Source organism: Mobula birostris, chromosome 16 (assembly GCF_030028105.1).
Source record: "Mobula birostris isolate sMobBir1 chromosome 16, sMobBir1.hap1, whole genome shotgun sequence".
Lineage (NCBI taxonomy): Eukaryota > Metazoa > Chordata > Chondrichthyes > Myliobatiformes > Myliobatidae > Mobula > Mobula birostris.
The window spans coordinates 52,432,718-52,458,134 of record NC_092385.1 but is presented as its reverse complement, the minus strand read 5'-3'; the positions used below and the strand labels follow the sequence as shown (position 1 = coordinate 52,458,134).

At 40.3% G+C, this 25,417-nt stretch overlaps 1 protein-coding gene across 1 annotated transcript in view; it reads left to right on the top strand.

The window, feature by feature from the left end:
• setmar (SET domain and mariner transposase fusion gene) overlaps positions 1-24,955 on the top strand; it is a 29,654-nt gene extending 4,699 nt beyond the window's left edge. Inside the window, exon 2 of the mRNA XM_072280129.1 lies at positions 23,837-24,955. Coding sequence (XP_072136230.1) covers positions 23,837-24,634 — 798 coding nt within the window. The 3' untranslated portion in view covers positions 24,635-24,955. The remainder of the gene's footprint in view (positions 1-23,836) is intronic.
• Positions 24,956-25,417: the final 462 nt, after the last annotated feature.

Sequence of the window (25,417 nt, the reverse complement as noted above, 5' to 3'; positions counted from 1 at the left end):
ACTGCGAACTCCATTGCCCTGAGCTGTAATACTGCTGCGCTGTTATGCTACTGGGGTATCCTTCAGATGGTAATCTTGATATTGTAGCCACTAAGACAGCAAATAAAAACTGATTTGCCAGCTATCTTAAAGCTGCCACAGCTGTTCTGAACTTGGGGTCCATGGACCTCTCAGTAAACAGTAAAGCTTCATGTCATAAAAAAGGTTGGGAACCCCTAACCTAGAGGAAACAAGTCCTCCCTATCTCTATGGAAAAGAGCTGGCCCAAAACGTCGACTGTTTACTCTTTTCCATAGATGCTGCCTGGCCTGCTGAGTTCCTCCAGCATTTTGTGTATGTTGCTTGGATTTCCAGCATCCGCAAATTTTCTTGTCTTTATGTTATTCATTACTGTATAGTGTTTTTGAAGGTAACAAAGTCTTGGCTAATAGAAATGATTTGGTGAAACTCCTGTATGTGCAATGTACGTTTACATCATTCAGTGCCTTTGATTCCTCTAACTGAGTGTGTAACAGGCTTTGATCAGTTGAATGTTATTTAGCTCTGCTAAATGTCAAAAAAGTAAACAAACATAACTCATTAACAGAAATCTAATGTTGTGCCTAAGGTTTTAAGAAGTGTGCCAACTGCTAAAGAGAAGCTTTTCTTTGTTAGCTGTATTTAAACCAGTCCTTATCTTAGAAATGGGTAGCAGGTGATGAAGGATTTGAAGCAGTAAGAATTGTCGCACAACCATGCTTGGTAATGCCTAGTTTGAAACAGCTTAATCACTGGAGATAATTGTTTTCAAACTGGATGTGAGAGGAGGATTTGGAAAAACAGTTGAAGGTGGGGTTCTGTGAATGGGATTTAAAGAAAGAAGGGCGAACTGCATTGTGCCAACAGGGTGATTAAATGTTCAGCTACAAGTTGTTGAACGGAAAGGTGGCTCGTGAGTCTCTGGAATTTACTTCTTCAAAGCAGAGTCTTTGACTACTTTTAATGCAGATTCAGATTCTGAATGGGCATGGGCAGAGATATTACACAGGCATGCAGCTTTAAGGTTAAATCCTGCTCCTAATTTATATGTTCATTTCATACACACAACAAAACGGACTTTAGTCAAGTGTGCTGAGAACTCTGGAGCGCTTTCAAGGACTCTACAAGTCATGCTCTCAGTTTTGTTTATTTGCACAGTTTGTCTTTTGCGCATTGGTTGTTGATATTTGATTATATAGAGCTTTTCGTAAATTCTGTTTTTTAGAATTGTTTTGTATAAATGCCTATCAAAATGAATTTCAAGGTAGTATATAGTGGCATATATGTACCTTGATAATAAGTTTACTTTGATTTGACCTTGAAAGTGGAGGGCAGTGATGTAGAAGGATGAAGATCCTGAACTTGATTTATTAGGGCAGACAGTCTGAAGATTGATAACAGTCAATTAGGTAGGTGGGTAGGTCTCTTTATTGGTCAGATTCTGGGCTGTGGAGTTTTGTTGGGTTGGAGTTCAAGTGGTGAACAAGGAAAATTCAGAACGTTGAAGTGGAAATTCATGAATAAAAATTTCAACAGTGGGGAGAGTGAGTTAGGAACAGAGATAAACAGTTCTTCAAATGTTGTCTTGGTGCAAAACCAGATGTAGGATTTGGACTGTCAAACTGAAGCATTAAATTCCTTAGCAGCCAAGCTTCAGGTAGTGTGGTAAGGAGGAAACTGACTGAATATTGGACCTGTAGCTTCAAGGCAATAGTACACTATAGCCCAGTACTACACTTGATTCCATTGGCCTAAAACAGAAAGATAATGAGTGGCAGATATTAGTTTTCTTTCCCAAATCAGTAGTATAGTGACAGATAGTTTAGCTTAAGTTGAAGACTGAGTGATATGTCATTGCCAGCCTCAGACTCAAGATGGGGCTAAGTGCCACGTACCATAGTTTCAGTACCAAAGTAAACATTACCGGAATTGTTTTTATCTCTTAAGACATAGAGTGGACATGGAGAGAATGTTTTCAATAGTGTGGGAATCAAGGACTAGAGTACACAGCCTCAGAAGAAAAGGAGTCCCTTTAGAATAGAGATGAGGAGGAATTTATTTAACTAAAGGGTGGTAAATCAAAGTTCAAAGTAAATTTATTATTGAAGTATGTATATGTCACCAACTACGACTCTGAGATTAGTTTCCTTGCAGGCATTTACAATAAAGAAATACAGTAGAATCAATGAAAAACTGCACACAAACAAATAGTGACAAACAACCAATATGTCAAAGAAGACAAATTCTGGAAACAAGAATAATTAATAAATTAATTAATACTGAGAACATGAATTGTAGAGTCCTTGAAAGTGACTCCATAGGTTGTGGAATCAGCTCAGTGTTAAAGTGAGTGAAGTTATCTCCCTGGATCAGGAATCTGATGGTTGAAAGGTAATAACTGTTCCTGAACTTGTTGGTGTGGACCAAAGGCTCCTGTACCTTCTGCCTGTTGGCAGCAGCAAGAAGAGAATATGGCCTGCATGGTGGGGGTCCTTGATGATGGATGCTGCTTTCTTGTGGCAGTTCTCCTTGTAGATGTGCTCAGTGGAGGGGAGAGCTGTAACCACTACTTTTTGTAGATTTTTCTGTTTTTGGGCATTGGTGTTTCCATACCAGACCATATATATATTCTCCATTGTGCATCTATAGAAGCTTTTCAAAGTTTTATATGATATGCTGAATCAGCACAAACTGCTAAGAAAGAGTTGCTGCCATGGCTTCTTTGTAATGGCACTTGCGTGCTGGTCCCAGGACAGATCATTTGAAGTGATAACACTGAGGAATTTAAAGTTACTGACCCTCTCCATCTCTGATCCCTTAATAAGAACTGGCTCATGAACCTGCAGTTTCTTCCTCCTGCAGTTAATAATCAGCCCTTTGGCTTTGTTGACATTGAGTGAGATGATATTGTGGCACCATTCAATCAGATCTTCAGTCTCCCTCCTACGTGCCAATTTGTCACCATCTTTCATTTCATGTACCATGTACCAAATGCCACATACCATAATTTCAGTATCAAACTAAATACTTTCTAGAATTGTATTTATGTCTTAACATGTTATTAAGGAAAACAGTAAATACATAATAAACTATTTCTATATGAAGTGCCCTCTAACCAGAAAAAAATAATGCTGAATAGTTAAAGAATGCAAGAATATTCTCCATCCATCCAGTGCTCTGATATTTCACAATTTTTCATAAAATACATGATTCTCAGTTGAGATCAACAATGGGGCTGTTGTTGAGTGGCTTTGTGAGACATCCCATTAATCACCATTCCTTGTCCCAAAAGGCAATGGTGATTAATGTGTCTAGGGTTTGATGACTAAGACCTGTGATGAGACAAAGATGGAGGGCTTTAACCCAAAGAGGTGGTGGTGGAGGGAGTGGATTTAGAGAGTCTGGAAGTTTAATGAAAAGTCTGTGGCAGTGATGAGAAATTAATAGTATATAGAATGCATCTGAATTGCCAGAGAAAGGTAAAATTCACTCATGTAGAGCTCATTGCAGTGTAATTCATTGTACTGTACGTACTTGCACTTGGTAGTGTGTACTAAAAAAGTTTGCCTTCAAGAATAGGAAGTATTTGTATTTATATCACATCTCCCAAAATATAACAAGGGGATAGGTTACTGTGATGCAGAATCTGGATTCGAAACATCGACCATTTCTTTCTCTTCATGCGTGCTGCCTGGCTTGCTGAGTTTCTCTATATTGTTATGATCATTTGGAGTCACTGTTACATTCAAGAATCTGCTTTAGTTCAGTTGGTGACATTCTGTTCTCTGAATCAATGGATCTGAATTCAAGCCCCACTGCAGGTGTTAGATCACATATTGTGTAACTGCATAAATGTTTTACTATTGTAGTCTTTTAGATGGCTTCAATTGCTCTGAAGAAGACGACTGCTCTTTTGATGAAGAATAAAGGAGTTCCCTGGACAGTACTAATCCCTTATTGAATATTTCTAAAATTGATTATTTGATCATTATGATGTTGCTATTTATAAGAGCTTGTCAAATTGGCTGCCGCATTTCCCACATTGCATTAGTGTATCATCTTTAAGAGTAAAAGCTGTAGAGCTACAAATGGGAAATAAAAACAGAAAATAGTGGAAATTCTCAGCAGGTCAGGCAGCAACTGTGGAGAGAATAACTGTGTTAAACCTTCAGGTTGATGACCTTTTGTAAAACTTCTTTCTACAGAAGTTGCTTGACCCACTCAGCATTACTCACATTTTCTGTTCTTTTTTATTTCATTGGCTGTAGAACACTTCTTGGGATATTTTGAGTTGTGAAAGATGCTATATAAATGCAAGCAGCAGAGAGGCTAAGCACATTTAGGTTGTTGACTTGAGTTGTGTGAGGAATACAGGAGGAAGAAGTTTGGTGGTGCTAGGGGTTTCTCTTTCAAAATGTGATCTTTAAAATTGACCTGATGATGGATTATTAAACCAGATAGATTCCTGGTGTAACAAAAATTGAAAAACATCATCACTATTTTTTTCCCTCCAGTCCTCCTGCTTTCGTCAGGAGTTTGTTGGAGTGGGTAGTTCTGATGCTTGGAGATTTGCCTTCTGAATAGTTCATCCAGCTGTTATACCTTCACCCTAATGGCTTGCAATCAAACCTGATAGGCTGGGCTGTGGAGGGACTGCACAGTGTGACAATATAAATCAGTTTCTATTCTTTCTCTCATGTAGTGCAATGGAAGGAAGGAGAGAGTATAAACAAATCAGGGAAGAGCACAGAGAGAGAACAAAAAATTAATGGAGGGAAAGGAAAACCAGAAAAACACAATGAGAGTGTTCAGGTCAACCACTAATGTACAGTGTCCTAGATATTCTTGTGTACCAAATGATTATTGTAGGCTGGTGGTTGCAGGATCATATTGCACACTGGGGTAACACGCAAAATGACGGAGGTATTCAGCAGGTCAGGTGGCATCTATGGAGAGGAATAAACAGTCAATGTTTTGGTCTGAGACCCTTCATCGGGACTGTGATTGTAAACTAGGTTTCTGCTGCAAAATTCATTTATACTTGATGCCCAAGGCAGAGTATATAAGTGTACAGGCATTTAGAAAATGTACTGCTTGTGGCTGAAAGTCCAGGGAAAAATGGTAAGAGTAATGTCACATAATTGTAATGTGGTTGAATATTTTGTAATTGATGTCATCAGATTTGTATTCTTATCATGATTAAAGAATAGATTATATTCTGTAATTAAATTCACCATTCCCTAATTTGACTTTGAATAAACCAATGGAATTGGTGGAGGAGGGTGTGCTAGCAGCTGGAAGGCAATAGAGGCATGCCATGGGGTGTTACAGTAGTGTAGTGGCTAGCACAATGCTTTACAGTACGTGTGACCTGAGTTCAATTCTTGCTGCTGCCTGTGAGGAATTTGTACATTCTCCCAGTGACTGTGTGGGTTTCCTCTGTGTGCTCTGGTTTCCTCCCACAGCCCAAAGACATACCAATTGGTAGGTTAATTGGTCAATGTAAATTGTCCTGTGATTGGGCTGGGATTAAATTGAAGAATTATTGGGCGTTGTAGTTCAAAAGGCTGAAAGTGCCTATTCCGCACTGTATCTCAATAAAATAAAAAAAAGTAACACTGTATCGAAACAGGTCCTTTGGCCCAACTTGTCCAGGCAGCCAAGATTCCTAACTAAGTTAGTCCCATCTGTCGGCACTTGGCCCATATCGTCTAAACCTTTCCCAACCATGTACGTATCAGGAGGATTGAAGGGGTTTCGGGGAGTTAGATGTAGAAGTGTTGGAAGGATCACTAGATGGTATTTTGGGCCTGACCCTGGGATTTGAGTAAACAACTTTGTGAAGTGGTGGGAGGAGTTTGTGGTAGGTGAAGTGTGAGGGAGGGAGGCCAGAAAGTTAATTAACAGACGGAGTTAAAGGAGTTTCAATTCAATTGCATGCTGTGAAGACCTTGTTGGTCCATCAGTGTCCAGTTAAGTCTGCTATCAGGGCAATCTAGTCCAGATTTCCTGCAACGGCACAAAAGGAATAATGCCGTCTGCGTGCCCCAGGGAGGAAGAGTGACTTACTTCAAAAAGTGCCTGGTGGTATTTCTGCATTACTGTGAGTTGACCTGGAAATGTCAAAATGTTTGTCAGTCCAGAAGAACAAAGGATTTGCAATTGTATAATACTGAAAGAAACATCAGAACTATACAGTTAATTTTTGAGGGCACTATCCTTTGTATTCGTGTTAGGCAAGTTTAAAGTTTCTTTCAGAGGTATCTCACTGAAGGTCGCTTTCTGGAATAGCATTCAATGAATTAGATTGGGTCTTTTTTATTTGTTTTATCATTTGCTTATACTATGTCACAAGATTGTGTTAATACTTTTGTCAGAAGTTATTTTAATCCAGCATATTTTTGCTGAAGTGTGATCTTTATTTGACATTTCACCATGCGATATGTCACATAATTGTCATCTGATTACATTTTATGTGATTGAATGTGACATAGTCTGATTTCTGGAGCAGAGTTGGTAATCCCACTCTGACATGTAGCATTCTCATAGTAGCAAAGGGCCATATTATATAAACACTGTTTAGAACTCAAGTTGGAGATGAACTGACATGAAAGTGATTAAGCCGATCAAGTATTTGCATTTTATCAGGTTACCCAAATTTAATTACTTATCTGCTGTCAAACTTTGTTTCATAGCTCCCACACATAAATTTACAACACAAAATTGGATTTCATAGTGTGTAAGCAGTGGTCTGTATTTTGAGATAGATCATTTGTGACCTTGTTGAAAGGCAGTGTAACTCCAGGAGCCAGTGTCTTCCCCCATTTCTTTTTGTTTGGTGCCTACCTATGGCTTGTGTTGATGTGGCACAAGAACATTCTCCCACTCTTTCTCTCATCTCAGCCTATCAATGTAACCTTTATTCAGTTCTCCTTTATGTAGTCAATCTATCTTCCCCTTAAATGTATCTGTGGCACTGAATTCCACATTTCAGCCATCCTCCAAGTAAAGAAACTTTTCTTTGCTAGATTTATGAGCTTATGTCCCATGGTTTTACATTTCTACAATCAGAAACATCATCTGTATATCTGTACCTTTGTAATTTTAATCTTCAACTGACTACACAATCACTTTCTTCCTTGATTACAAAGTATGTGGTTGAATTAGCTGTATTATTTCTAAAAAGACCACTGGAACCTGACGTGAGTTGGGATCTGTTTTCTGAGAGTTCCAAGATCTTATGCTAAATGGTAGGGTGACTGAGAAGTGAGGCCTGACTTTTCAGCTATGGCATGGTTGCAGTTACTGTTATTGGACACTCAATATAGTTGAACTCACGAAGTTTGTCTCAAGCATTAGAACTAGACGAACAGTCTTGGGTGAGGGGGTAAATTAAAGACAGATTTGTGGGGGTAGTATTATTGAGTGAGTAGCTGATGATGGAAATATGTGAAAATATTTTGTGAAACGATCTGCAGTTATTTTGGTTGATGACATGTACTGAGTATAGCATGCTCTGAGACACATTTGACATTTTTTTCTTAGGGCTTTTCACCATTGGTATTTTTCTTGTAGTCTGATTGATAGAGATTAATTTCTGTGGTTACATAACAACTCCATTATCATTGCTTAATGCAGCTACTAGCAGAAGGTAAACAAGATGGTGTGTGTTCACCTCAGCAAGAGTCAGCAGAGCTCATAAATTCAGAAATGCATGCACTCACTCTGCCTGTCCAGTATAATATTAATTACTGGTCATTCCTACTTGGGGGTCATCAATAAAAGCAATGCATGATTGTTTTACTGACAATGACTAAAATATGCTTGAAGACCTATTTAAAATATATTTTTTTTATGTCTGTACTTCAGTGTCACAGTTGGCAGTATATTTTATGATGGCAGTAATACACTTTGCTTTAAAAATGTGGGTATTGTGCATAAACAAGTGACAAATGTCATGTAATTGTGGAAATGTAATAAAATAAACTGGTGAGTGATGTAACTGGGTAACTCTGGTTTAGTGAGGGGTCTTTGACTATGAGGATATTATTTATGTGTGATCAATTGAGAGGCATTGCTTTTAAATATGAACCAACAGTTGATGTATTTGTTTTAAGGTTTTTCTAACGATGGAAAACGCCCAGTTTGGCCAAATGTAATATTTGAAGAGCATTACTCAATGCAACCAAAATTAAAAACTGAAGAATTCAAGCCAATATCACTAAGTAACTATCAAATTCAATAAGAAAATCAGAGGTGAGGTCTTGCCATATAAGAAGGATAACCATATTATGAGAAGGAGCAGAGATGCCTTTAAGGGGAAGAGGGTTGAATATTGAAAGAAGAGTGCAGTAGAAGAATATGTTGATATAATATAGAGTACAAAGTTCTTGTTCAGCATAAGCACAGGATGATGAAGGGTCTCAGCCCAACATGTTGACTATTTATTCCCCTCCATAGATGCTGTCTGACCTGCTCAGTTTCTCCAGCATTGTTTAATATTTCCAGCATCTGCAGAATCTCATGTGATTGTGGAATGATCTGTTTCTGTGCCTTAAGTCACATGTAATGTTTGGGGAAACATTGGTTGTCTGTTTCACATTCTACTTCGTTTACTTTTAGTTTTGCTACAGTTTGTTAGTTTCATATTCCTGCCTTTAAACTTGTAAGAGAAGTGTCAGAATAACCGTCACTTTTCTAATACATTCCATTGTCTTTTCTGTAAAGAGTTTGGCTAGCCTAATCATCTCTACTCCAGGCAGCATCAACTGCCAATTATTTAATAACATAAGAAGTAGAACACACTACACTTGATCCTCTCTTCCAGGTCGTTAATGTATATCACAAACAGTTGTAGGCCCAGCACCAACCCCTGTAGCAGTCTGCTCACCTCTGACTGCCAACCGGAGAAACTCTTGGTTAATAAATCCTCTATCTATGCTAATTACCCCTAACTCCATGTATCCTTATTTTATGGATAAGTCTTTTATGCTGCACCTTATCAAACCTCTTCTGGAAATCCAAGTATACAACATCCACTTTTTCCCTCCTATCTATTGTGCTCATTATATATTCAAAGAACGCCATTAAGTTTGTTAAACAGGACCTTCCCTTCATGAATTCATGCTGTGTCTGCCTGAAGGAACAACTTCTACCCAGGTGTCTTTCTATTTGTTTCGTAGTGATAGTTTCAAGCAATTTCTTGACCCAGGTTTTTCTGTTCCAGTTATAAGTGGATGAGAAGTTTATGGAGCTATATGAAACAAATGACTTGGATGAAACTTTAGCAGTAAATTGGTCACCTCACTCAGACTGGAGTTATTGTGGCACATGCTATAACGTTGTGATAGGAAGCATTCTTCCAAGGTTGATGGTTCAGTTTTTTAGGGGCAGAGAGATGGAAACTTCTGTTTTTACATAGCTCACACTGCACAGATTTGATCTGTTTCATTTCCCCCATCGAACATACCGACCAAAGCTGTAAATTAGAAGTTATATTACTGAAGAAGTGGCATAACACAATGATTCTATTTTGGTATTTCCACACAAACCCCCTCCTACCTCTTTGCATCTCACCCTGTAAACATATAATTCTCTAATTTTCCCCGAAATATATCTCAGTTGTCTCATTCATTTTCATTATCGTCACTTTGGATCTTTTTGATTGTGGCTGAGTGTTACTCCACTCACACTGGAACTGCTTTGAATTTTTCAGTATTTGAAATATATTATCATCACCCCCAGTCAAAATTTCTGTTACTGTGAATAGTTAAGGGAGTAGAAGATGAACTGATCTTCAAAAGTCGTAAAGTTAAAGATGAAGCATTCTTTTCAACATTTTAAGCAAGATTAGTGTATTATTTTTGTTTTGTACAATTTTAGAGTGAAAAAAGGAAAGGAGTACCATGCAAAAGTTCGGGCACCCCAAGAGATTTGAGCTCTCAGATAACTTTTACCAAGGTCTCAGATCTTAATTAGCTTGTTAAGGCTACGGCTTGTTCACAATCATCATTAGGAAATTTCAAAGCTTTATAGATACCCTGACTCCTCAAACCTTGTCCTAACAATCAGCAGCCATGGACTCGTCTAAGCAGCTGCCTAGCACTCTGAAAATTAAAATAAATGATGCCCGCAAAGCAGGAGAAGGCTATAAGAAGATAGCAAAACGTTTTCAGGTAGCTGTTTCCTCAGTTCGTAATGTAATTAAGAAATGGCAGTTAACAGGAACGGTGGAGGTCAAGTTGAGGTCTGGAAGACCAAGAAAACTTTCTGAGAGAACTGCTCGTAGGATTGCTAGAAAGGCAAATCAAAACCGCTGTTTGACTGCAAAAGACCTTCAGGAAGATTTAGTAGACTCTGGAGTGGTGGTGCACTGTTCTACTGTGCAGCAACACCTGCACAAATATGACCTTCACAGAAGAGTCATCAGGGGTAAACCTTTCCTGTCCTCACCACAAAATTCAGTGTCAGAAGTTTGCAACGGAACATCTAAACAAGCCTGATGCATTTTGGAAACAAGTCCTGTGGACTGATGAAGTTAAAATAGAACATTTTAGCCGCAATGAGCAAAGGTATGTTTGGAGAAAAAAGGGTGCAGAATTTCGTGAAAAGAACACCTCTACAACTATTAAGCACTGAGGTGGATCGATCATGCTTTGGGCTTGTGTTGCAGCCAGTGGCACGGGGAACATTTCACTGGTAGAGAGAAGAATGAATTCAATTAAATACCAGCAAATTCTGGAAGCAAACATCACACCATCTGTAAAAAAGCTGAAGATGAAATGAGGATGACTTCTACAACAGGATAATGATCCTAAACACACCTCAAAATCCACAATGGACTACCTCAAGAGGCACAAGCTGAAGGTTTTTCCATGGTCCTCACATTCCCCCAACCTAAAAATCATTGAAAATCTGTGGATAGACCTCAAAAGAGCAGTGCATGCAAGACGGCCCAAGAATCTCACAGAACTAGAAGTCTTTTGCAAGGAAGAATGGGCGAAAATCCCCTAAACAGGAATTGAAAGACTCTTAGCTGGCTACAGAAAGCGTTTACAAGCTGTGATACTTGCCAAAGGGGGTGTTACTAAGTACTGACCATGCAGGCTGCCCAAACTTTTGCTTTGGGCCCTTTTCTTTTTTTGTTATTTTGAAACTGTAAAAGATGGAAATAAAAAAAGTAGTCTTGCTTAAAATATTAAAGAAATGTGTCATCTTTAACTTTATGCCTTTTGGAAATCAGTTCATCTTTTACTCACTTAGCTATTCACAGTAACAGAAATTTTGACCAGGGGTGCCCAAACTTTTGCATGTCACTGTAGGCTTCAGACATTATTGTATTGGTGTCTCCCCAGAATTTTCTTCTCACTCCTAAAACAGAGAATTTTAAATGCTTACATTTGTATTGTGTCTTTCATGTTCACAGAACATTACAAAATATTTCACAGACATTGAAACACTTGAAAAGGAGCCACTGTTTTAATGTAAGGCCCCTTGTTACCATTTATACATGTATGGCCCCACTAGCGTCATTGTGGTAAAGGCCAGATAATCTGGTTTTATGTTGTTGGTTGGGAGTTAAATGTTTAACAAAATGCCAGCAAGCCTACTTGATTTGGCACCTTTTATAACCCCATGGGAGATTAATAGTTCACCAGAAAAAAATAATACCGCTAACATTACATAGTCTCTCTGTTCTGCCGATGTGTGATTGGTTATCTAGCGTTGGACTTGAACCCACAGCTTTTGAGCTGGAGGAAAGAGTGCAACTCAATGAACTGTGAGAAATCAGATGAGGGAGACTAAAGCTGATTAAAGAAGTGCAGGAAATGAAGAGCGAATTATAGATAAGGGGTAGGGAGGAGGGAATAATTTCACCACGCGTTTTAGGCAATATCTACTGTGAAATAAGAGGTAACTACACATGAATTCCTGAACTACACTACCTGAAAGGAAAGCGAATGCAACCTTCTTTCAGCTTAGAAGAATGAGGGATGATCTTATTGGAGCATATAAGATCCTAAGAGCATGACTAGGTAAATGTTGAAATGTTTCCACTAGTGGGAGAGTCTTAAATAATTTTTTTGAAAACAGCGAGTATCCTCAGGAATGAGTCATTGTTTGAGCCAATAAAAAGAAGCAAGGTTTAAGCAGAGCAGCCATTGTGGGAGCGGGACAGTGTTAGAGTGGTCAGGTTTTGGCTCAACAGGCTCCGGCAAGAACAGGCATAGTCCAAAGGTGCTGAGTCATTTGGAATAATTTAGTTGATTGTAGAACTGAAGCTTAAGGAGTTAGAGCTAAAAGTAAAACAAGCGTAGGCAGGATTGTAGTTAAGGCAGTGGAATGCTGCTTCTATAAGATCTGGGATGGCAGTGTACCTGATGATTACATCTGTGGTGAATGCACCCAACTTCAGCTCCTGGTTGACAAGGTCAAAGAACTGGAACTGGAGCTGGATGTACTTAGGGACATCTGGGAAGCTGAAAACCTCATAGATGAGACTTTTTCTGAGGTGGTTACACTTAAAGTGCAGGCTTTAGACAGTAGATAGGTGACCACCAGAAGAAGTAAGTGTAGGGTTCCGTGGGGCCATTCCTGTCAGCACCCCCTGGATATAGCTAGGGAAGGGATGACCTATTAGAGCACGGCAGCAGCAGCTAGACAAATGGCACTGTGGCTGGCTCTAAGGCTCATCAGCAAAGGGTAAAGTCAGGCAGAGTTGACAGTGATGGGAGACTCGATAGTTAGATCCTGTGGCACACCAGGATGGTGTGTTACCTCCCAGGTGTTAAGGTCAAGCACATCTCAGAGTGGCTGCAGAATATTCTCAAGAGGTCTTGATGCACATTGGCACCAATAACATGGGTAGAAAAAGGGAAGAGTTCCTGTGCAGTGAGTGTAGGGATTTGGAGAAGAGGCTGAAGAGCAGGACCTCCAAGGTAGTAATCTCTGGATTATTTATTTAATTTTATTTATTGAGATACAGCACAGAATAGGCCCTTCCGGCTCTTCAAGCTGCATTGCCCAGCAATCTCCCAATTTCTAATCCTAGCCTAATCAAGGGACGATTTACAATGACTAATTAACCTACCAAACAGTACATCTTTGGATTGGAGAAGGAAACCGGAGCACCTGGAGGAAACCCACATCACGGGGAGGACGTGCAATCTCCTTACAAATAGCAGCGGGAGTTGAACCTGGGTCACTGGCACTGAGTAAAGCATTGTGCTAGCCACTACACTACTGTGCTGCCCAATTACTCGCAGTGCCACATGCTAGTCAGGGCAGGAATAGGACGATAGTACAGATGAATGAGTGGCGGAGGATCTGGTGCAGGGGGCAATGTTGCAGATACTTGGAGCATTGAGATCTTTTCTGGGGAAGGTATGATCTATACAATAAGGATGGGATGTACCTGAAGCCGAGGAGGACCAGTATTATTGCAGGCAGGTTCGCTAGAGCTGTTGAGGACCATTTAAACTAATTTGGCAGGGGGATAGGAATCAGAGTGATAGGCTGAAGATGGGGCATTTGGTATACAGATAGTTGCAGTATGCTGTGGGACTGTGAGGAAGGACAGGCAGATGATTGGTCAAAATTGCAGTCAGTGAGATGAATTGAAGTGTAATATTGGGACAAACTCAAAAAGGGTAATGAATAAAGGACTGAAAGTGTTACACTTAAATGTGTGCAGTATGCAGAAAAAAGTAGATGATCTTGTAGCACAGCTAGAGATTGTGACATTGTGGGTGTCACTGAGTCGTGGCTGAAAGATCTCAGTTGGGACCTTAACATTCAAGGATACACATTGTATCAATAGGATAGGCTGGTCAGGAGAGGGGTTGGGGTGGCTCTGTTGGTAAAAACATGAAGTCAAATCCTTGGGAAGAGGTGGGTAGAGTTAAGAAACTGCAAAGGTAAAAGATGCTAATGGGAATTGTATACCAGCCTCCGAAAAGTATCTAAAATGTGGGTTATAAATTACAATGGGAGATAGAAAATATGTGTCAAAAGGGCAATGTTATGACATTTGTGGGGGATTTCAATATGCAGGTTGATTGGGAAAATCAGGTTGGTGCTGGATCTCAAGAGAGGGAATTTGTAGAATGCCTATGAAATGGCCTTAGAGCAGTTTGTGATTGAGTCCACTAGGGGAAAGGCAATTCGGGATTGGGTGTTGTGTAATGAACTAGATTTGATTAGGCAGCTTAAGGTAAAAGAACTTCTGGGAGGCAGTGATCATACTTTGATAGAATTCACCCTGCAGTCTGAGAGGGAGAAGGTAAAGTCAGATGTATCATTAATACTATGGCATAAAGGGAGTGAGGAGCTAGCCAAAATTGACTGGAAGGGGACACCAGCAAGCAGAATGGCAGTGGCTGGAGTTTCTGGTGGCAGATCAGAAAGCCAGATGGATACATCCGAAAGTTGAAGAACTATTCTAAAGTGAGGATGAGGCAACCATACAGACAAGGGAAGTCCAAGACAGAATAAAAGGAAAAGACGGCATATAATATAGCAAAAATCTGTGGGAAGTTGGAGGATCGGGAAGCTTTTAAAAACCAACAAGAGGTGTCTAACAAAGCTATAAGGAGAGAAAAATATGAAGGAAAGCTAGCAAATAAAATAAAATAGGATGCAGTAAGTTTTTTTCAGATAAATAAAGAGTAAAAGAGAGGCGAAAATGGATATTGGACTGCTGGAAAATGATGCAGGAGGAGTAGTAATGGCAAAGAAAGAAATAGTGGAGGAACTTAATAAATATTTTGCATCAGTCTCCACCGTGGAAAGATGCCAGTAGTACACCAGAAATTCATGAGTGTAAGAGGGCAGAAGTGAGTGTAGTTGTTATTACTTTGGAGAAGGTGTTTGGGAAGCTGAAAGTTCTGAAGGTGGATAGGTCATCTAGACCAGACGGACTACACCCTAGGGTTTTGAAAGAAGTAGCTGAAGTGATTATGGAGGTATTAATAATATTCACACAAGGTACTGGAGGAACTCAACAGGTCAGTCAACTTCAATGAAAATGAATAAATAGTCGATGTTTGGATCAGCATCTGCAGACTTCCTCGTGTTTATAATTAGTAATATTCTTTCAAGAATCATTAGATTCTGATATGGTTCCAAAGGACTGGAAAATTGCAAATATCATTTCGCTCTTTAAGAATGGAGGGGGGCAGAAGAAAGGAAATTAAAGGCCAGTTAGCTTGACTTCAGTGATTGGGAAGATATTGGGGTCCATTGTTAAGAATGAGGTTTTGGGGCACTTGAAGACACGTTATCAAATAGGCCAAAGTCAACATGATTTCCTTAACGGAAATCTTGCCTGACAAATCTTTTGAAATTCTTTGAGGAAATAACAGGCAGGGTAGACATAGGATAGTCAGTCAGTGTTATTCACTTGGAATTTCAGAAGGTCTTTGACAAGGTGCCACACATGAGGCCGTTACCAGTAAGATACCAGCATAGACACAATATTGGTTGACTGGCAGGATGCAAAGTGTGAGAATAAAGGGGATCCTTTCTGCTTGGCTGCCAGTGACTAGTGATGTTCTGCAGTGGTTGCGATTGGGATTGCTTCCTTTCATGTTATATGTCAATGCTTTGGATGACGGAATTGATGGCTTTGGGACAATTTTGCGGATGGTATGAAGGTAAGTGGAGAGGCAGATAGTGTTGAAGGAGTAAAGGTGTAAAATATTTTCTAAGTGGGGAGAAAATTCAAAAATCAGAGTTGCAAGGGGACTTGGGAGCCCTTGTACAGGATTTTCTACAGGTTAACTTGCAGGTTGAGTCAGTGGTAAGGAAGGCAAATATAATGTTAGTATTCATTTTGAGAGGACTAGAATATAAGAGCAAGAGTGTAATGCTGAGACTTTATAAGGCATTGGTCAGACCACACTTGGAGTACTGTGTGCAGTTTTCCCTCCCTTATTTGAGAAAGGATGTGCTGGCATTAGAGAGGGACCAGAGGAGGTTTAGGAGAATGATTCATGGAATGTATTGGTTAATGTATGAGGAGCATTTGGTGGCTCTGGGCCTGTAATCACTGGAATTTAAAAGAATGGGGAGGTGTAGATCTCATTGAAACCTATCGAAAATTGAGTGGCCCAGAAAGAGTGGATGTGAAAAGGATGTTTTGTACGGTGGGTGAGTCTTGGACCAAAGGGGACAGCTTCGGAATAGAGGACATCCATTTAAAACACAGGTGAGAAGGAATTTCATTAGCCAGAGAAGGGCGAATCTGTGCAATTTATTGCAACAGATGGTTATGGAGGTGAAGTTACTGAGTACATTAGTGATTAGTCTCTTGATTAGTCTGGGCATAAAAGGTTATGGAGAGAAGGCAGGAGAATAGGGTTAAGAGGGATAATAAATCTGCAGATTTGATGGGCCAAATGGCCTAATTCTGCTCCTATATCTTGTAGTCTAAAGGAGCATAATTTCAAGAAAAGGGGTTGATCATTTAAAACTCAGGTGCATAGAAATTTCTTGCAGAGGCAGCACATTTCTGAAACTCTATATTCCATAGAGCCGTGGAGGCTAAAATTTTGAAAGTTCGGAAAATTGAAAGTAATGGGATCTGACAGAGAAAGGGTGCTGATGGTTGTGGTAGACTTCATATTGAATGCCTTGGTAGGCCTGAAAGGCCAGTTAATCTAGACCTGCTATTTTTTGCATGCTTGTGTAGTCTGTCTGCATAGGTTGTGTGTACATGCCTCTTGTAAAGCTGGATTTGGTAAGGCTAAGTGGGAAGAGCTGGTGGAGTGGGTCTAAATGTTTAGCCCTTTCAACGAGGATACCTGGTTCTGATGGACTGATTATCTTGTGCTATGATACTAGGATTAATCTGCAATTGAGGTCTGCTTGGTCATTGAATTAAAACTTGAACTGAGCACAAGTACTTGGAATCTTTTCCATATTTATCATGCCATCACTGTAAATACAAAAGTATTAAGTATACTTTTCCTCGGTTAGAGATTAAAACACCAAACTTTACTGAAGAACGGAGAACAGATCCTGGCCTGGATAAAGTGCTAGCAAGGCTTGCACTGCTTGATCGAAGCTGAATCCAACATGCCTGGTTAGGTCTCTTTAGACTTAAATCAGAAGGCTAAGCTCTAATTTGAAGACCATTTTACCAAACGTTCTAAACGTAGTTTATTCAAGGGACAATAATTACTTCTAAAATCACAAACCACATAAATATGGGTAGGAACTTTGGGTTTCCAGTACGGTATCTAAACTATCAGATCAACCGTTTGCTACATCCTGCTGGAGTGAGGCAGCACTGCTACTGATGTGGGCTGTAAGACCACAGTGCAGGGGAACTAACTGTTTGAACAGACTTCAGTCCCTAAAATAGAATAAGATGATATGGCAACAATCTAATAAGCAGAGACAAAAGAAATATGGATAGGAAAATTAGAGAAGATTGAATAGAGATTGGTTGCAAAGCAGCGTTGGCCTCAACCCACTACGTAGAATAGCTTTCTGCATCTAGACACGCAACAGTAGAAATTAAATTAGGTACTAACCTAGGTGAGCATCAATGGAAAGCTGATTGCCTCTGGTTTCCTTTCAAAATACATCAAGTATCATAGAAACCCACAGCAATAAAATTCAGAAACACAGGAAAGACTTGTGTTTGTATGTCTAATACCTCACCTAAATTTTAGGCTAAATGTCAGTGATTGTAGCCAAACTGCAGACAAAAAAGATGAAAATGCAGATGAGAAATTCTGACTTGTTATTAATTTGCAAAAGGGTTATTTTGTGTCTATGAGGAAAATACATTAAACTCTTTATATTTTAAAACAAAACACTTAGCCCTCTTATAATGTTCTTAAATGTTCATTTAGATACTCACTTCTTGTCCTTCCACAGCTGAGATACCAGACAGTGACTGGGACAAACTCTCAGGGTTGCTGGGCCAGAGGAGAGAGAGTGGGGGGGGGGGGGCGCGGAACAGGACAGTGTTTTGTCCCAATGTCCCATTTGGTCTGCTTGAGCCACTTCCCTCGCATTTGAGCCCCAAGGCAAAGTTCTACCATTTGCCCCTTTCTAGCAGGGCAATTTGATTTTCCTAATCCTTTGTAGGTAATTCCCCAGCCCCACTATTTTCCTACTCTATGATGGTTTCTGAGTCAGGCCCAAATGCACCATCCTTGCTTCATGTATTCGCCTGTTAGCTTGCTGGCCCTGTTACTCTCCTTTCTGGATGATGTCTGGATGTCTCATAGGGCAGAATTCAGTGCTTTTTGATGCACATTGGAATGAGCAGTATGATTAATGCCAGCCTAAGCAGATTTAAAAGGAACCTGGATATTGAATTGCACTGGATACATAATAAAATATTATTGGGAAATGTTGGGGGAGCAGGATCAATTTGGCATCAATGAGACACCACTGGTTAAGATGAGCAGAGAAGCCACCTTCTGTTCTGAGTTTCTAGGGTGACCTTTATTCTCTCACCCCCACAAACCTTAACTGTTCCCTTAGAAAATGATAACATAAAGACAGGGTTTACATTTTCAAATTTTTGAAAGCCAAATTTGCATCTTATCTCTCTTTTAGAGTTGTATTTCATGGAATCTAGCTCTTTGGCCTAATTTGCCCATGCCGATCAGGTTACCTACCATTCTATCCACTTACCTGAGTTTGGCCCTTATTCCTCTATATCTACTTCTCAACCTTCTCTACACTCCAAGGAAAGAAGTCCCAGTCTATCCAGCCCACCTTTTAACTCTAGCCCTCCAGTACCAGTAGCATCTTCGTGGATCTTTCCTGTAGTCCTTCCAGCTTAATGACATCCTTCCTGGAGAGTGGCAACTAGAACTGCACATAATACTTCCAAGCTATGGTAAAGGGTCTTGACCCGAAACGTCACCTCTTCATTTTCTTCCATAGATGCTGCCTGACTCAGTGAGTTCCTCCAGCATTTTGTGTGTGTTGCTCCAGATCTCCAACATCTTCAGTCTCTCTTATGTCTCACCAATGTGTTGTACAGTTGTAACATGACGTCCCAACTCTTGTGCTCGGTACACTGACTGATAAAGGAAAATGCACCAAACACCTTTTCCACCACCCTGCTTTACCTGTGACATCACTTTCAGGAGGCTATGTACTTGTACTCCTCGATATCTCTGTTCTACAACATTCTCCAGGACCCATTTACTGTGGAAGGCCGGTCCTGGTTTAGCTCACTAAATTGCAACACTTCACACTTGTTTAGGTTGAATTCCTGGTTCTTTACTGCAGTTGATCACTAATCCTACTGTAACCTTAAATAACAAGTCGATGATCGGCATTGATTTACAGTAAAGGTGATGGGGGTCAATTACACAGAGCCACTTCAAAAGCTGTCTGATTCCATGTTCACTGTCTTCGTGACTGTACAAACCTCTTAATGTGCGTTTACATTGTGAGATCCCAACATTGTGAGGTCCAGTCCAAGAAGGGTATTGAACATGCCTGAGCTTCTAGTGGAAGACCAAGATTATTACTGGATTTTGTGGTGCAATGAGTGACTAGAGATGGAATGTAGAATGAACACCTCCCTCCAGTTCTGAATGTACAATGTGAAATAAGTGTTGACACCTCTAGTCAGCAGTGGTCTGTAATTCAACATCATGCAAAAGAAAGATCTTACATTTATATTGTGCCTTTAACACCCTCACAGAGCCCCAGTTTACTGTGAATGAAGGACTTCTGAAGAGTAATTGTACTGCTGAAATGGTGCCACTCTACTTGTCTAGAACAGTACCTCAGAAACAGTAGTATAATAAGTAACCAGATAAATGCATTTAATAACATACTACACACAAAATGCTAGAGGAACTCAGCAGGTCAGGCAGCATCTATGGAGGGGAATAAACAGGCTACGTTTCAGGCCGAGTCCTGATGAAGGGTCTTGGCCCAAAATATCAACTGTTTACTCCTTTCCATAGACACTAAATGACTTGCTGAGTTCCTACAGTATTTTGTGTGTTTCCAGCACTGGCAGAATCTCTTGTGTTTAACGATGCACAGCTTGATTAGAAAAGTCAAAAAGGAAATGTATTGGTGCAAAAAGAGTGTAACTAACTCCTTTGAATCAAATTCTGGCAAAATTTCCGTGTGCTGCATCAGACACCCTTTTGAACTTTTCAATCAGGCTGCATGTCATGAAAGCAGACTTTGCGGCCAGTTATTTTGCTGCTTGTGAGATCTTAGAACATAGAGCATAGAATAGTACAGCACAGTTCGGCCCACATTGTTGTGCTGACCCTCAAACCCTGTCTCCCATATAACCCCCCAGCTTAAATTCCTCCATATACCTGTCTAGTAGTCTTTTAAATTTCACTGGTGTATCTGCCTCCACCGCTGACTCAGGCAGTGCATTCCACAGACCAACCACTCTCTGAGTAAAAAAACCTTGCTCTAATATCCCCCTTGAACTTCCCACCTCTTACCTTAAAGCCATGTCCCCTTGTATTGAGCAGTGGTGCCCTGGGAAAGAGGCGCTGGCTATCCATTCTATCTATTCCTCTTAATATCCTGTACACCTCTATCATGTCTCCTCTCATCCTCCTTCTCTCCAAAGAGTAAAGCCCTAGCTCCCTTAATCTCTGATCATAATCCATACTCTCTAAACCAGGCAGCATCCTGGTAAATCTCCTCTGTACCCTTTCCAATGCTTCCACATCCTTCATATAGTGAGGCGACCAGAACTGGACACAGTACTCCACAACTGTGGCCTAGCCAGAGTTTTATAGAGCTGCATCATTACCTCGCGACTCTTAAACTCTATCCCTCGACTTATGGAAGCTAACACCCCATAAGCTTTCTTAACTACCCTATCTACCTGTGAGGCAGCTTTCAGGGATCTGTGGACATGTACCCCGAGATCCCTCTGCTCCTCCACACTACCAAGTATCCTGTCACTTACTTTGAACTCTGCCTTGTAGTTTGTCCTTCCAAAGTGTACCACCTCACACTTCTCTAGGTTGAAATCCATCTGCTACTTCTCAGCCCACTTCTGCAACCTATCAATGACTCTCTGCAATCTTCGACAATCCTCTACACTATCTATACCACCAACCTTTGTGTCGTCTGCAAACTTGCCAACCCACCCTTCTACCCCCGCATCCAGGTCGTTAATAAACATCATGAAAAGTAGAGGTCCCAGAACTGATCCTTGTAGGACAGCACTAGTCACAACCCTCCAATCCAAATGTACTCCCTCCACCACGACCCTCTGCTTTCTGCAGGCAAGCCAATTCTGAATCCACCTGGCCAAACTTCCCTGGATCCCATGCCTTCTGACTTTCCGAATAAGCCTACCATGTGGAACCTTGTCAAATGCCTTACTAAAATCCATATAGATTACATCCACTGCACTACCCTCATCTATATGCCTCCTCAAAGAACTCTATCAGGCTTGTTAGACACAATCTGCCCTTCACAAAGTCATGCTGTCTGTCCCTGATCAGACCATGATTCTCTAAATGCCCATAGATCCTATCCCTAAGAGTCTTTTCCAACAGCTTTCCCACCATAGACGTAAGACTCACTGGTCTATAATTACCCAGACTATCCCTACTACCTTTTTTGAACAAGGGGACAACATTCGCCTCCCTCCAATCCTCCGGTACCATTCCCGTAGACAACGAGGACATAAAGATCCTAGCCAGAGGCTCAGCAATCTCTTCCTTCGCCTCGTGGAGCAGCCTGGGGAATATTCCAACAGGCCCCGGGGACTTATCCATCCTAATGTATTTTAACAACTCCCAACACCTCCTCTGCCTTAGTATCAACATGCTCCATCTTGCCACAGTTTCAACACTACAACTACGCTTCAGCATTTCTCATTGATAATGAAGTGCATTCGGACATTGTGAAGGTATTAGGGACATAATATAAATACAAAGTATTCTTTTCATTTGGTATCCAATTATGTTCTCTTGGTAGTGCCATCAGATCAAGATTGTTTATAGTTCTGGGTTGTATATGTGACCATTGTGGAACCACACGCTGTTACACAGATGGACCAGGCAATGGAAAACAGGGGTTCTGGGTGGGTGGTTTGTGAGGCAAAGTGTACTTCTGCCACATATGCAGGCTTTCTGTATGCTTCTGATGCATGTTCTTGAAGTTATCAAGACTGTCCTCTTGAGCAGTCAAGAACTAAAGATTCCCAGGAGTGAGTGGATAAACTTATATTCGTTAAAGTCGGCTTAAAGCCGGTCAGTAAACATGTTCCTCTGTCCAATTGGTAATCTCTTCTAATGAGAGCATTAGAAATAGACTGGCTATTTCAGGAGTCAGGAGTCTTCTGCCCAGTGTAGCCAGCTGAGTGCAATTCGGGCCTTAATACTGGGGACATTACCCAGGAGAGGGCACTGACATTGTTTTGTTTATCCTGCCTTTGCATTTGGAGGATTTTGTGGAGACAGTCTTAGAAGTATATTTCATGTGCCTTGAGATGTTTGTGTTAGAAGGTCCAAATCTCTGAAGCATATGGGAAGGCAGGAATCACTATTTCTCAGAAGACTTGTGCCAAGTTGGAGGACTTGATCTTCACATATTCTTTCAGTTGACCAAAGGGTGTGCTGGGCCATTGAAAAAAGTGCCTGTTTTTGCTGAGAGGTGGATCCTGAGATATAATGTGTCCATGTTTTCTGAGGTTACATGGTGAATCTTTATTATGAGAGGGCAGTGTGCGGCAACTACAGGCTGATAAAGGACTTTTGTCTTATCATAAGACCCATCTCTTTGTAAGTTTCAGTGAAGGTGTCAGGGCTCTGAATGTGAACAACGAGACCTGAATTAACCATGAGTGTACAGAGTGAAGTCGGTATTGAAATCTTTGGAAATGAAATAAAGAATTTGCATGTATATTATATCTTTAACACTTTCACACTGTCTCAATGTGCTTTAATGTCACTGAAGAACTTTTAAAGTATTTTGTAATGTAGGAGTTGTGGCACGGTACTTGTTGAGTTAGCTGTATCTATTATGTAAATAATTTCCCATGATACTTAAGGAGCATCGGCAACTTGGACTACATCCTGATTGTACTTTAACCCCCTACTCACTTCCTATTTCAAGAAAAGAACACTAATTTTTGGTGTTAATATGCCTGGCCTGCTTTTCGTACTTCATTTCGTAGATATAGCATAGGGACCAGCTGTAATATACCAAGGGCATTTATCTGACAGTCAGATTTACATAACTTAATTAAGGACATGCTTGTTAAAATCTTGTCTAGAGACAAGAAGTACCAGTTTAGAAATAGGTATTAAAGCCTTCCTTAATTGGAATTTAAGGTTCTTTGGTCATGCTGGTGTAATTTTCTATTTATGTAAGTAAAGAGGTAAACATTGATTTGTAGATCATAGGATGTAGGGATAATACTCGTGCTACTCAGCTTGTTGTGCTTGATATTATTTGAATTAATGGGGATCCCATTTTCATTTTGTTATAATGTCTATTTCTTTTAACATACCCAGCAGTTTCTGCAGATGGATTCATACTAAAAGGAGCAATAAACTGGCCTGCACTCCATTGAAAGTACATCCTATCCATCCTACACACTAGGTATTTGAACCCTGTATTTAAGCTTTCCTTTGAAGCATAAACATTTTAGGTAGGATTAGGAGTATTTAAACATTGTTCAAATTTTTCTTTGGCACTATGACTTGATTTAACATAACTAGTAGAGACATGAAGTGAGATAGAAGTATGTTAACAGATACAGTGACCCTTTGAAGAAACCAGATAACAGAAGGCTATGTGGAAGGAATCACCTTAAGGCTGTTTTGTGTTTATTCTACAGTACACACCTGGAAATGTAGCTGGACCAGGAGAAGACCTTGATCCCTCTGAAATAAATCTTCCAGGATGTGTCTGCTTAACCTCTTCCTGTAAGTCGGACACGTGCACTTGTCTACAACGCTACAAAGGAGCTTACGATGAAAACATGTGCCTTGTGGACCTTAATGACAAGTCAAGATATTCCAGGCCAGTTTTTGAGTGTAACATTATGTGCAAGTGCAGCGAGGCCTGTAAGAACAGGCTTGTCCAAAGAGGTCTTGACTTTAAACTGCAGGTGTTCAGAACCTCCAAGAAAGGTTGGGGTCTTCAGACACTGGAACCAATCAAGAAAGGGAGATTTGTATGTGAGTATGGGGGTGAAATCATCAGCTTTCTCGAAGCCAGGAGGCGAATTCAGTGCCAAAATTTGGATGATATGAACTATATCATAGCGGTGAGAGAACACCTGAGTAGTGGAGAAGTACTGCAGACGTTTGTTGACCCGACACACACTGGAAACGTTGGCCGTTTCCTCAACCATTCTTGCGATCCCAACTTGTACATGGTTCCTGTTCGTGTTGACTCCATGATTCCAAGGTTGGCCCTTTTTGCAGCTCGTGATATTGTAGCTGAGGAGGAACTGTCTTATGATTATTCTGGAAGATTCAATAATCTTTTGAAAGAAGACTCAGATAAGGAATCATTTGGTGGCCTGACTCTTGCCCTTAAGCCATGTTATTGTGGTGCACAGACATGCACTGGCTACCTGCACTTTGATGGTTCACTCTACAATCTCAAGGATAAGTTAACTCTGACTTAGTTTTGCCTATCTGGTAACTAGGTTATGGTTCCTTTAGCTAGATTTTGCAGTTAATGATTGTCGGTGTTACAGTGTTGAATGTGTTAGCCAATTACATTCCTCTATAGTACACACTTGTGGAAACACAGCCTTGACTTATTTATAATTGCAGCTATCTGCATTTACTTTATAGGAAGAACAAAAACAATGTTATCTCAAATTGCATATTTTAGTGGTAATTTTCCCTATTTTCCTTCAGTTTAGAGGTCCTTTGATTAGGGAATTTTTCCAAATCAGAGAATATTTGCTTAATATTTTTCCTAATGTTAAGGATCTGAATAAATTGTGTGGCAGAACTAATTCTCTCTTACCCGTGTTAAGTTTATAAATGCTTTCGTAGTGAATCATCGCATTCGTGCATTTGAAATGATTTTATGGCTAGCACAGCTCAAACACCATCTACAAATTAACCAATGACACCACTATTGTTTATAAAATCTCAGATGCCGATAAGGAGGCTTACAAATGTGATTTAGGTGGTCTATTTGAGTGGTGTCACTTCAGCAACCTCACAGTCAAATCCCAGCAAGCCCAAGAAACTGATTGCTGACTTCAGGAAGGAGAACTTGAGAAAACACATTGAATCCTCATTGAGAGGCTGGCACTGAAAAGGGTGAACAGCTTTAAGTACCTGGGCATCAACATCTCCAGAGAGTCTTTCTTTGGCCCAATACATTGATGCAGTCATGAAGAAGGTACTACTTCATTAGGAGTTTGAAAAGATTTCATATGTCACCCAAATCT